Genomic DNA, 13869 nt, shown 5'->3' on the forward strand with positions numbered 1-13869 from the left:
CCTCTGGACTTAAATTATAAATTAGCCTTTCCTTGAAGCAGCTATCTTACAGCTTAACCCTTTCATGACTAACATTATTTTTCAGTCCTCTCTTAGCAGTTGTGGATGAAGGATTTCCCACTGTGGTGTGTGCCCTGCATGGTGTTTAGGGTGGTAGCAGCACATTGCACGCTGCTTTTCATCCATGTACACCTTGTACTTTTCCATTTTTACAGAGGCTTTCTAGATATCTCCTGAAGCGCTTAAAAAAATAAATCAAGCCCAAGCCACACTTTTCTTTATTTATGATATACGTTTCAGGCTTACACTGGAGACAGCTGAAGTTTACCAAACTGATCACAGGTTTGGATTGAGATCCCTCAGGTTTCTTCCCGGATGCTATCCCTGATTTCAGCATGCTCACTGTTCTCAAAATAGCACATTTTGAGACTGGATTCTGCTTTATCCTCTGCAAAAAAACATGGTAATCTCCATTATTGATAACATGGGCTTTTTAAATAAAGTCAGTCTAGGAAGAAATAGTGTTTCTTTGCATTTTCTTCCCATGTTACTTCTATGGATACATACATGGACGCTGAGATTTAAAACATCTGCCAACCCTTTTTGAAATTTGAATTTCTCTGTTCACTCTTTTTACTCATTCAACTCTTTCTGAAATTAAACAGTAATTTTATTTGGCTGCACAGCACCTAGAGAAAGTAGAAGAATTTATCTGCCAATATCCAAACCAGAAAACATTTGACTGACAGATTTTGAACTATAAAAATGTACAAATAAAACCTTATGAAAAGTTGCTCATGGAACTGCAGTTTGAACACAGGTGATGAGCACACAAGCTTGGCACTGTAAGAAGAATCTGTAACATCCAACCTCTACCACTCAGCCGTGGAGTGTGTTAACTTTTTGTTTTGTTATCTTCATACAAAAGCAAAGTGGTTTTCCCAACTGAGAGACTTCTATAGTAGAAGCACTTTTGGATCTCCTCAACAGCAATATCATCCCATGGGTAGACACAAAGAGTTTAGTTTTTTCCTCCCCAGTCATTAAACTTCGTAGAGCAGTGGTGGAGATGCTTGAAAAATAAAATGCCCTGTAGGAAGTTAATTGCTTGTAACAAGAAATGAGATCATCCCAAAACAAAAAAATGGCCTGTGGAAAGTGAAGTTACAGTTTCTCTAGCAGGGCCTAGCAGGTGTGCTTTTCAGCTTGGAGCAGTGGACACACTATCCACATCATTCCAGGTGTTAAGCCCTGGCCATGCAGCACCAGGAATGCAAGCCTAAAGAACCATTTCACTAATGGATGCTTTCTCAGCCGCTTTTCTTGTGACTGAGGCACACAAACCACCTGTGAGACAAGGGCAGCTTTACCTTCAGGATCATTCTCATCAGTTCATGACAACATCTGTATGACAATTACATTATCCTAAACATTTTGGTCCTCAAAGGCATATTGGTGACCAACTTTCACTTTAGCATCTAACTTTGAGCACCCAAGGCATTGGTCTTTTAGGAAGGACAAAATACTCTGCAGAACAGACCTGTTCAAGAGAAAGAGCATATATATAAATTTACCCAGCTGTTTATGCTAAATGTTCTCTTACTCCATTTTTCCTGACCTCATTTCCTCCTCTGCTTTCTAATTGCAGAAAATAAAATAGTACAAGTCCTTGCTTTCATTACATGCAACACCTGCTGCTTGTTCTGAAACAGATGTCTACAGAATCATTAGGCAATTATTTCTTTAGCCTTTTTCAGTAGGACTCGTTTCAAATGTCTTTGTGCTAAATCCTCCTCCTTCACCTTCCTCTGTATTTCTCATCCTTTCCTAAATTCAGGGTTCCAACAAAAACTCTTCTCTATATCAGTTTGCTTTTGTTATGTTTGTCTTGGATCACTGTACTCACAAGAGGACAGAGACCATAGCTTCTTTGAATCAGGAATTAAGTTCAAGAGATTTTATTGAGGGGAAAAAAGACAAGGTGAGGACAGAAAACAATGAGAGGGATTAGTCAGCGGTGTAGGCAGTAGTTCAGAACACCAGCTGGCTTGTTACAGCTCAGATGTTCTTTTGTGGACAATATAGCAAAGAGTTTTACATGAACACAAGGACAGACCCTACACTCTCAAAGCAAATTACTAATATTGTCAACAAGACAAAATCCCAGCCCCAAGCACTTTTTTCATTTCTGTACCACCTTTGTTCCTTGCCAAGAAGAGCACATGTTAAAATCTGTTAGGCCTGCAGGACTTGCAGGACTCCACTGTTGGGGAAGACATTTGAGGGAATAAATTCCTCCCTCCTATTTCCAAGTATCACTAATATTTGGCTGAAGTCTCCACTCCTGGGAGGAACCATGAACTTTCCAGGCCAATAACAGACTTGGCACATACTGTCTATAATCATGTTGCTATACAGTGACATACATTTGCTATTTATCTTACCTTGTTTCCAGCAGAGCAATGTGAAGGTGGCAGAGAGCGCCAGTTCTAGCTGGTAGGGAAGTGTGCCTTCTTCCAGTGAATAATAAAAAAGCAAGCTAAAACAAGAGCTGTAGGACATGCTGTGCCAGGTTAATTGGCACTGCAATGTTCAGTAGTTAACACTTACTGAAAATCATTCCTTTAGGTTATTTCTTTCACTGGCAAATTCCTGGCTGTGTTATTCTCAGGCAATCTTGTTGATCTGGGCTGGTTTCAACTTGTAAATTGCTGTGACTAGATTAGTATAGCCTCCATTGCATATTAAAAGATATTAGTGGAAATGGGCTGGTGGCATCATTAACAATCAGTTGCTCAACTTTGCACCCCAATGCAGCTTTACCAGATTTTAATGGATTTGCAGTTTCCCATCATGACTGTCTTAGAGCAATCTCTATTGGGAAACTTCTGCAAAAACTGTCCAATCATTTCTTAAAAGAGCACTTGCAGAACAAGTACTTCTTGTGGCACCTTAAGTTACAGGAACAGGTTCTTTGGGATTGTCCCATGTGTGGTTTCTCTGGTGTTGTCTGACTTTCTTCCTTCCCTTTCAGGGAGGCACCGATTTGGGCTTCCCTATTCTATCAGTGCATCCATTTCCTACAAATGTTCCAGACCATAACAGTTCAGGGTCCTTCACACCTATTAACTAGCCAGTCACTTGGGGTGGTGGGACAGAGGTTGACCAATGCCCAGACGCATAGTATAATCAAATCAGAATAGAGTCCCAATTTCTCAGAAAAAAACAGGCTAAAAAGAGACACACAAGCTAGAAGTCCACATCAACTTTACAGATCATGTCTGCAATGAGATCTGCAAGGACATGAAAGTGGCAGGGAGAGGCAGATAGCTTCTATCAGGGGCGTGACTTCTGCTTGTTCAGGTTTGGGCAAGACACTACTCTTATTTTTTAATTATAGTTTTTTTGTACTTGGATACCTGCAAAAAAACCACCACTAGAATATTTAGGGTGCTACTAAATCTTCAGGAGGGTGGAGTGGAAGGAGTGTTGTTTTCCTGAAATTGCAGCTCTTTCCTGCTGCAAACTACATCAGGAAGAAAACTGCCTTTCTGGTGCCTAGACAAGGAGCAAAGGACAGACTGCTGGAATCAGAATGGGCTGTGAACAGTGTCAAGTCAGTTAGGCAAGGGGATTATTCTGAAAGTTTCAATTGCCAAATGCTGACCAGGATATTTGAGTTAGGAAAGATAAAGGGAACAAAATAGAGGAAAGGATTTTGACAGGATCTGTGACTGTGACTGAAATGAAGGGCCCGAGAATCGAGTCGGAGGGGAGAGTGGAGTTCAGGAATAGATGAAAGAAATTAGGGAGAAAGTCTCTGTGCCTGACAGGGTATATTGCTGGGAATGAAACCCAAGATCCTTGGCTCAGCATTTCCCTGCTGCCCACAAGGATCCCCAAAAATGTTGCTGTAATACTGGGACTCCTGGAGGATGGTAACCAATTACTGTAACTATTCTTTTATCTTTGTAGCTGAACTTTTTCTGCTCTAGCCTGGAGGGCTGGGGCAGGAAGACTGGAGACTGTGCTGAAAGACAGCAATAAAGAACATAGCACTGCACTGACAGGAAGTTTCAAAATTCAGGGTGCCCATGGGATCTGAACTTGCTCCTTTTCCCATTTAGAGGTAAGTATAAAGATACAAATCTTTGCTAGGCACATCTTTTCCCCACAGGATCAGCTTACTTTCAAAGTAAACCAAACAGCATTTCTTTGACAAACAGATTTCCAGTACTTTGTCTCGTAATTCTCTGTGTGGCTCCATGCCTCACTGGCTGCTCATTGATGAATTCCCACTTTGAATAATGAATTAGCAAGTCCTATTTATGTTGTTTATCACTGGAATACACAAATATACATAGATCCAAAACAGTAACAGCTTTTAGTCATGTCACCAATATTTAACTTGGTCATTTATTATTTTGAAAGTAAATCTTCATTTCCCAGGCAGGTTGTGTAAAATGCATGTCCTCATGGGTCCAAATTTACAATCCAACGATTTCAGAACAAGAATACTCAGAACTCATTTATCTGGATTTCTATTTTTATGAAGTCATCTAAGAAGTCATAAGAGAAAACAGGATTCCAGAAAAAAATATGATACAAATAAAAACAGGGAGACCATCATTGCCTCATAGGCCTTGGAGAGAAAGATGACAAGACAAGCAAAGCAATATGCATGGAAAAAGAGTCAGAAAAATACAAAGCTATTAGTACTAATAGAAGAACAACTTTTCCTAAGTCCCACTCCAGCATCTATCCATTCACTCTCTCCCACACAGCCATACAGTTTTTCTCTAATAGCTCCCATAGAGCTTTTAATGACTTGGACTACAAAAAAATTGAGGCTTATGACCTACACAGGGAGTTGTATTACTCCCAATTTACAGAAGGGGGAAACTGAGGTATGAAGCAACCTCCTCTCTTGTCTCACATAAGCAGAGGGCAAGGACTGAAGGTAAAGCTGTTCCTTTGTTTCCTCACCAGAAAAGCAATCACCGTGCATTTTGCTAGAATATAATACTGAGATTCTTTTAGGTAGTTTTTGTTCTGAGGTGCTGCATTTCTATGGAAATTTACCTTTTTAAGGTAATGTAGAAATGCCAACTGCTTTTAAAAATTCCATTTTCCTTACCTACCTTTTACTGCCATAACTGTTGCTATGGAAACTGGAACTGGCCATGAAGCAGTTCTACAACATGAATTCTCACTTGTCAGTCTTACTTTAAAGTGCCACCTTCTAAGTTCTTTAATAAACCAGTAATAATTGTGTTGCCTAATGAGTTTTCAAATTAAACAAAACAAGAAAGCATGCTTTCACTGAATGCTCTGCACAATATTTCATAGGTGTGGTCTAAGAATTTTAACAGTGTGCATGATATGACTCTGTTGGTTAAGGATATGATCTTTAAACAGAGAGACAGTTTATTTGCAGTAAAAGCCCTAGTGTGTGTAGTTTGACTTACATAAAGGTGACTTATACCAACATGGGTATGTCTAGACTGCTGTCACAGAAGCACACTGTAGAGATACTGAGTGAATGGGTAAATCAGCCTACAGTGAGCTCTGTGCTCCCACAGCTCCTCAGGGCACTGCTGTGCAGGCATATGCATCTTGTATTCCCTGTAGGTGCAAGAGGGAATGCTCTCAACCAGACCTACTGTTAACCTGGGCTGGGTGGCTACTGTGGAAAAAATAAAGCATGCAAGCTTAAGACACAACTATTCTGCAGAGACAGTCAGAATCTGTGTAGCTTAAATCTAGGCTCCTCCATTAACTTTAGCTTAACCTTTCACTCTTGTAAAAACTATAGGCTCCCTTGTGTTTATTCATCTTACTTCCCTGAGACAACTCATCTGAGAAAAATCCCTTCTTCCTGTTCTTAGGGAACAAACACCATCAGAACACACCCTCCATCACAAGAGTTGAGCACTCCCAGCAAGGATCAACTTAAAAACTTCCAGGGACAGGTTCTTTCCAGAATAACTTACCCATGTTTCCTGAGGTAAGTTCCTTCCACCTCATCTCCAAGGTTTTGCAGTTGTTCACCGCTTTTGAACTGCAACAGGGGCAGGACTGATGCAGATACAATGTCTGCCCTTACTACCTTACTACCTTCTCCAAGCACAGAAAATCAGTGGACAGGGATTTTAGCAAACTTTACACAAAGAAACACATCTAAAACACAGGAAGTGCAGCCTCAGAGTTGGAGGCAACAGAATTTGCACTTGTAACTATACAAACTGCAAAGCCAAAGATCTAATCCTATTTTGGTATGAATTTATTTTAAAGAGATCCTAAAGAGCAACATGATCTCCAAACTCTCTTTTTCTCCCTGAACTCATCCAGCCCACACACTCAGCTGTCATCCTCAGGAGAACCAGGGTCTTTCTTCTAACTTGAGAGAGGGGATCGCCTTTCCCATTGAGCTAGCACTGCTCCTTTAACCCTTTCCCAGCAAAATATGCTTCTGCTAATACAGAACATTTCAAGAAAATGGCCAAGACAGTCTCATAAATTAGATGCCATGCTCTTCCAAATGGTCTGAAACACATACTTTCCTTTAAAATATCCTCAAATTCATTCCAAATAAGCAACTTAACCATATGTACTGCTTGACTGTGGGCAATTCCTGAAGTGAATTTGAATTTAGGGATCAATATTCCAAGCTATTTCTTCCACAGATAGCCTTTTTTTAAGCATCACTTCAAACTCATCAACAATCAGAGCAGGAATTTAGAAGCAAATCTCCCCAGTGGCCAACCAGATCTTCTCATAGGCAAAAATTAAAGTTTCAGTAGCACTTCACTCAGCATCTGCCTTCTCTCTCTGATTTACAGAGATATCCAGGTTGTGTGGAGGGAGTGAGGAAAAAACACTCTACAACCCTTCCTTAATCCTCTTGTATTTCCTTCTGCACAGGTACATCCCTTCAGCATCCATTCAGGGCCCATATTAAGATCTGACTAGAAGGTACCTGACTCAGAGCAGAGCAGCAATGTGAGGAAACCAGCTGCTGAGTCCTGCAGCAAGTAGGGAACACACAGCAAATGAAAAATTTATCCATAGTTCTCCACTACAAACGAACTTACTGTCTCTTTAAGGCCAGAGTTTTCCATGGGCCTCTGAATGCAAATGCCAAATATTTTGTCAAACCTTTCTCTTAGCCTATATCTCACTGCAGCCAGGGCTTGGAGTGAGGCAGATAATATAACAAACCAGAGAGCTGGCACACATGGGGGTACTCACTGGCTTTCCTCATGCATATGGTTTATTTTTCCCTGCTATGTCAATCCTTATATAGGGCTTTACCACTACAGCTGCCTCCTGGGAGTCTGCTGTTTCAACTGTTACAGGGAAGGTGCAGAGGAGAAAAGGATAAATTCAATCTTTTGTACTCATTTCAAGTTAAAGGTCTCACCTCCACACCATAAATTAAACAGATTAATTAAACAGACAAGCCCCTGCAGTAGCAAGCACTCTCTAAGCATAAATATTGAACAACTTTGCTTTTTAACTGTTGCACATAACAGAGTTATAATTATTCCAGATCAAACATCTTGCATGGTAACCTTCTTCAGGCCAATGTTGTTTCATCTATGCCCTGTGTTCTTCTGAAAGCACAGATATGGGCAGTATTTTACCACAAAAGTGACAAAGAATAAAAGACACAAAAAGTAACAGGCAGAGGCAATTACAGTGGGTCTCAATGGCTTCTGTATTTTCTTTTCCAAAGCATCTAATTTATGTTTTACCATTTGTGATCTAGGAAGCAAAGTTTTGCTGATTTTGAGAATTCTAGTCTGAAGAGAAACACAACAACAGGCATCAGTAGCACAGATGGGAATGCAGAGGAATGCAGACATGCTTGACAACAAGTGGGCAAGGGATGCAGGATGGGGAAGGGATGCAGGACCCCATTCCTGAATATTACTTCACAGAGGATGGTGAGGATTGCTTTAGTAGTGGGAAAGCTGTCCAGATTGAGGAACACATATTCACACACAAAGATGCATCAGCACTGCCAGGAAGGACAGGCAGATCCCTGTTTGTGTGTCCTTTCTTTAGGTGTCACAGGTTCACATAAAAAGAAAGATCCACAGCTATTACCATATGAAACCTAGCAGGATCAACCTTTAAGCCAGAAAAATATCTCCTGAGATGACCACTGCTGTAAACAGTGATCTTTAGCAGCAATTTTCTTTAGGCCCACTGGATGCAGATGTGAGGACGGTGAATGTCTCATACCACTCCAAAAGCACAGTTTCTTTTCCAGTTTCCCTGCTAGATTAGAATGTCCAGAATCAGTTTCTTTCTTTCACTACCACTTTCACTAGGAATAGCAAGGCTGTCAGGAAGAATATTAAAACAAGTATTTGAACAATTTCTCTGAAGCTGGACAAAAATAGCATTTGGAGAATCAAAAGGCTCTTTTTTATCCACTATCTAGATCACACCAGATAATTAGAGGTTCTCACAGTCTCTCAAGCGCTCTTTCTTATCTTTTCTCTTTAAAATACCATGAAATATCCTTCCATAGTGCTGACAACATCACTGTTACTCTCCAGTAGTTCCAAGACACGGTGCATCACCACTTCAGGCAGAGAGGGGTTGTAGCTCTGCCGAACACAACTCAGGACATGAAGGAAATGGCAGCCTTTTTCAGCATCTGCAGAAAAAAAGGAAAATGCAGCCAGGCATAGAAGAAATATTTCAGTCTAACTGTCTCTTCTGAACTATCATAATACAGATCAATAATGAAAAATCCCAGTGCCCTAGATACAGAAACAGATGTGTATTCAGAAGAAAGAGATCCTGTCTGTGCCTACAGTTCTGCAATTATCAGCTGTTCCCAGTGACTTTTCTGGGAAGTGTCAGGGCTGTAACAGTAGTAATGAGGGTAAAAGATAACTCAGTCTTGACAACTCTTAACATACAAGGCTCAGTAGAACTTGATGAGGAGTTTAATAATGTAAGGGTACCTCCACTGTCCACCTGTGCAGGCCATGCAGTTTTTGCAACTTCAGAAGGAACCAAATGAAAGTCATTTTACTGAGACCCAACTTCACAACATCTAGCACAGCAGGGAGGTGCGTGGCCAGGGCCTGTAACCGCTGGCCCAACGCTGGCATCTTGTGGAAAAATTGCTGCACTGCAACTGCATTCACCTTGCAATGCTATCCAATCCCTACCCTGCAGACCACCCGGGCAATTATGGGAGTAGAAAGTCATGGAACCATCAGTATCAGATTTTATCCCCTTTTAAGTGGAATTAGCCCTGCAATGTACAAGAGAACAGAAGTTTAAAATAACCCCCTTTGCTAGGGTCAAGCACAGAGGTCCTTCATTGGTGAACACATCTATTCTGTACCAGGTGGGGCATTGTTTCAAGCTGTCCCAGTCATCATTTCCTCCAACACAGCCTGTAACCCACTAATCATCCGTGCTGCAAGCTCCCAGTCCCCCAGGTGCTGAGGTCCACAACATTTCTCCAAAGCAGATGACAATGGAAAACAGACATAAATCAGATTTATCAGCACAAATTATTTTCCTTCTCCTTAGCTCACCTGATGCAAGGCAAGTTTGATAAGGGTACTGAGAAACTGCCATGGGCCAGGGAGGGGTCTATATTTTGTTGGGTTTTTTCTGGGTTTTTTAGTTAATTCTCTACTCTAGAATCTGCTGAGCTCCAGAGCTGCCTTAGAACCTGTTGAGAAAAGTCACTGGTAGATAGCAGTAAATAAACAGTTCAGCCTAATTCTGATTAGGCTGTGAATCAGGCAGAAATACTTCCTCAGAAGTATCCAGCATGATAAAAAGACCTTTGTGACCAATAGCCAAAAATGTGTGCACTACCCTGGGAGAGGTAACTGCAGAGAACAGAACAATGCCTCTACCTTGTCATAGTGATTGTTGTTGCAAACAAAATGGGTAGCTGCACTTTGCATTTGTCATAGGTTTGTCATAAGAAGGTCAAATTGCCCATCCCTGATCTAGAGTATCTTAAATCTCAATGAATTGCATTAATGACTCAGGTGTTACCTAACAGTACAATGTGTACTCTCCCCCTAGGTGCTGGTAGAAAACAGCACTTTGGGGAAGCTGCAGGTGTGTACAATGATTAAGTAACCCCAAAACACTCCTCTCCCTCTTTCAGTGATATCCTGGGTTCTTGCTGTTGTCCAGCAGCTGAGGGAAGCCAGGCTGTGATTAACTGTCCTGCCTGACAACCAACATCAGAGGGGACAGAGTTTTTAGAACAACTACCATTTGCTCACTGCAGACATCTCACAGAGAGTACATTCAGACATATTAAATTTAACTTCAAGTGGTTCTGGTTTTTGTCCTATCTACCATTAGCCTGATCTAAGCATAAAATTTATAAAACAGAGAAACAGAGCCAATTTATAAAAAAAAGAAACAAACCAAGACCCAAATTCATTTTGCAGTTCAGTCTGGAGTCAAAATGTGCTGTCTGGCTATATTAAGTTTCTAGATGGACCCACAGTGGTCTCTCATGACTGCATTTAAGATCAGGTATTGTAAGTGGAGCCAAGGACTAGGATTGTCATGTAGGCACATTACAGATCAGGGCTTGTGCAGCTCTGAGTAGACAGGCAAGGCTTTTTTTTCTTTTTTTTTTAATTTGTACAATAGTTTCAGATAGCTGGGTTGGGCCTGGGAATGTGTCACAACTACAGCAGTGGGGCAAGGCGTTGCCTGGAAAACTGGCAGAGAAATAACTCATTGGAGAGAAGAGTTTGATTTATCATAAATCATCCTTCTTGTCGTGGAAGATCACTATTACTCTTGGAGGAAAACGGGCAGGAATTTCTTGCAACAAACAAGAAAAGGGCCTAGAGGTGAATGCCCATGTGCTGTTTTGTCGCCGGAGCCGCCTCCCGCCGGCAGAGGGGGCCGGCAGCCGCGCTCAGCTCCGCGCTCTTGCATCATCCCCGGACAGCAAATGCCGCCGCGCCGGCTGGTTTCCATCCAAGCCTCTTGGCTTTGCTTCTATTGCCCAGGACCAGGACATTGGAATGGTCCTTCTGGAGACCAGCAAAGGGACACTGACCTGGAAATTGTCCTCTTTACGGCGGGAAACTAAGTAGGAGGAAAGCTTCAAGGAGAATAAGAGGGTTTGTAAAACAGTTGCTAATTTTAAACTGCTTATTATGGAAAACATGGCTTTGAGGACTCGGGACTCTTCAAAGTCTTTTCTGTGACTGATCGACAAATTACTCTCTGCTGTTGACTTTCCTGACTGAAAGAACTTCCCAACTTCTCATGGATCACAAAGTACTTGACCAGTGTGACAATGCACAAGGGAACAAATTGGAGGCAGTCACTCAGTGCCTCTGTCAACTGTATAGAGGTTCTGGCCTTGATAGAGGCATAGTTATATTAAAAAAGCAGGTTACCAGGAGAACTAGCTGATGTATAAAATGAGCAAAGGAATGATTTGACTCGTAGAGAAATGATGTTTGTTAATTGGATAAAAGACAATAAAACAATGTGATACAGCAATTTGTTGCACTGAAACACCCTCAGGCAAACAAGCCCATATTAACCTGCATGCCCAGTAGTAACCTCTTCTGCCAAGACCTTATCTACAATTGTACCACTTCTTAAGAGAGACAGTTAAAACTCAAACTTGATTTTGCCTCACTTAGCCTTTTTTTCACTGCAGGATAACCATCATACTCCAGGTCCTACAAGTGCTATTGTAGTTATGATAGTATAGGGATATAAGCAATTTAAGATTTTATGTCCTATGTTCCAGTCAGTCATTTATTCTGTACTAAAGCACATTCTGTCCCACAAATAGCTGCACTCCAGCAGCAAGTGATCCCTGCTGGCACATTCTATCCCATGAACTGAAAGACACTCTGTAGCAATGTACCTGTGTAATTAGAACACATTCAAGTCAAGCACAAGTTATCACTCTGGCAATAAGACACAATAGTTTGAGGGACAGGGATAACTCAGAAGCCACCTAAGGCTCCTTACCGGAAAAGAAATAGACTTTGTTTGACTGAAATCCTTAACTACAAAGAAATACCATCTGAGCTCTACCTGAGCTTAAAATCTCCAGAGAATATCCTACTGACTTAAGCAAGTTTTATTGTTGACTTAAAGGAGGTGGGGATTTCACCTTTCTGCATGGTCACTTTTGTGTCAACTCCCCTGTAGAAACTGAACCAGCAAGATTTGCTACTTCTCCAGAGTGCAAAGCAACACCTGCTAGGTGGTGACCTGACTTCATTACATTTGGTTCCTCCCAAAATCCAAGTATTCTCAAAATATATAGGTCTAAGATAATGGCTGCTTATTTCAGATCAGAGAAGTTTGCTTCCTGCTGGGCACACCTGCTCTTTCTCACTCCATGCTCACAGGAAGCTGCTCCTGCACTCCTGCTTTTAGCTATACTGTTTAGCTACACCAGCAACAGCTTGAGTTGGAGGGTGAGGACGAGCAGCATATCCAATCCAGCAGCAGGAGGAGATATTGTCATCGGTATATCAGCACCAGCTCATCAGAGCTTGATCACTCTGCTACTTACGCCTGGGTTTTCGACAGTCTTCTTTAATCACATCAAGGGTCACTTTAAACAGCTCCTTATCATGCTCAGTCACCTGAAGAAAAAAGGAGAAACTGGCCTTGCTGTTGAAAAACAATCCAATGCCATGGTCTATTCTAAGCTAACACTGTCATAATTACACTCTGCATTTCATGCTGCCTCCAAGACTAATAATGGATGTCAAATCTTCAGGCAATATGTTTAATACGATTAGCAGCATCCATGAGTTAGGTGAAGGACATGATACAACTAAGTTTGACCCAAAGGAGGGTGACTGACTCAGCAGAACAGCAAGCTTGAACCCACTTCAATAAGGAGAACTCTCCTGTGCCCCAGGTTTCAGTGAGCTCAGCTGGATCAGAGCAGTTTGGCAGCCTAGTGAGCACAGGCAGAACTTGGAACAACTCAGTGGGTGATAGAGGTACAACCAACAGTGAAGTAAGCTGCAGAAAATACTTTTGAGTAAACTGAGAGCACCTGGATGTCTAACTTCTCTTTCTGAAACATTTCTACTATTTCTGCAATATTTTTACCGTTTTTACTGATTATGAAAGTCATACTACTGAACTTGTTTGCAACCACAGTTCAATTCCTTACATGGTATAAGTCCTTGGAGCTGCTAGGTTTTTGGAAAACCACTCCTTTTTCTTGTAGCATCTTTATTGCTTCCTTAAAAACACTGTGAATCCTTTTGGAACTGGAGTTACTTTCTGCCTTCACCTGGATGGAAAGAAAGGAATGAAGCAGATGGTGAAGCAGAAATCTCAGATCAACCAAAGTTACCAGCAAAAGCTCCAGATGCTTTCAAGAAGAAGATGACTTCAGTTCCTCTTTAACATGAATTTTGTAACACATTTGTCTTCATTTAGTAATTCACAAATCTATCTGTTATGTATGAAATAACCAATATCTCTGAGCTTTAAACAAAACCCAAACACCAGAACCTTGTACAAATCTTAAGGACCCACAATCTCTAAACTGCCTTCTTTGTGATTAGCAGCTATTTGGTGATGTACAGAGAAATCTTTTTTTGGAATATACTTGTGATGCTTGCAGATCATTTGACTTTTTTGTTAATCAAGCTTTGTTCACTTTCAGAGTTTTCCTGGTAATAAGGGTAGGAAGGTAGGAAAATCAGTATTTTGTAAGACGATATTCAGGAGGAATCCAAGTGCTGAGGACTGGATTTCCATCTCCTGATTTCAGGGAAAGGAGAAAACTGACAAAACCAGTATTTGTTTCTTGCCCCCTTTGTTTCCAAATTTTTACAAACATTCTGGTCATGC

The 13869-nt window shown here is 41.2% G+C and overlaps 1 protein-coding gene across 2 annotated transcripts in view; it reads right to left on the reverse strand.

The window, feature by feature from the left end:
• Nucleotides 1-292: 292 nt before the first annotated feature.
• STN1 (STN1 subunit of CST complex) overlaps nt 293-13869 on the reverse strand; it is a 45894-nt gene continuing 32317 nt past the window's right edge. The window contains exons 8-10 of one of the 2 annotated variants that reach the window (XM_068197992.1): nt 13181-13303; nt 12566-12638; nt 293-448 (exon numbers count right to left, since the gene is read on the reverse strand). In XM_068197992.1, the coding sequence (XP_068054093.1) occupies nt 360-448; nt 12566-12638; nt 13181-13303 (285 nt within the window). In that variant the 3' untranslated portion in view covers nt 293-359. Of the gene's footprint in view, nt 449-7077; nt 8672-12565; nt 12639-13180; nt 13304-13869 lie in introns of those variants that run through there. The other variant, XM_068197991.1, reaches the window with a different exon arrangement.

This window comes from Anomalospiza imberbis, chromosome 8 (genome assembly GCF_031753505.1).
Source record: "Anomalospiza imberbis isolate Cuckoo-Finch-1a 21T00152 chromosome 8, ASM3175350v1, whole genome shotgun sequence".
NCBI lineage: Eukaryota > Metazoa > Chordata > Aves > Passeriformes > Viduidae > Anomalospiza > Anomalospiza imberbis.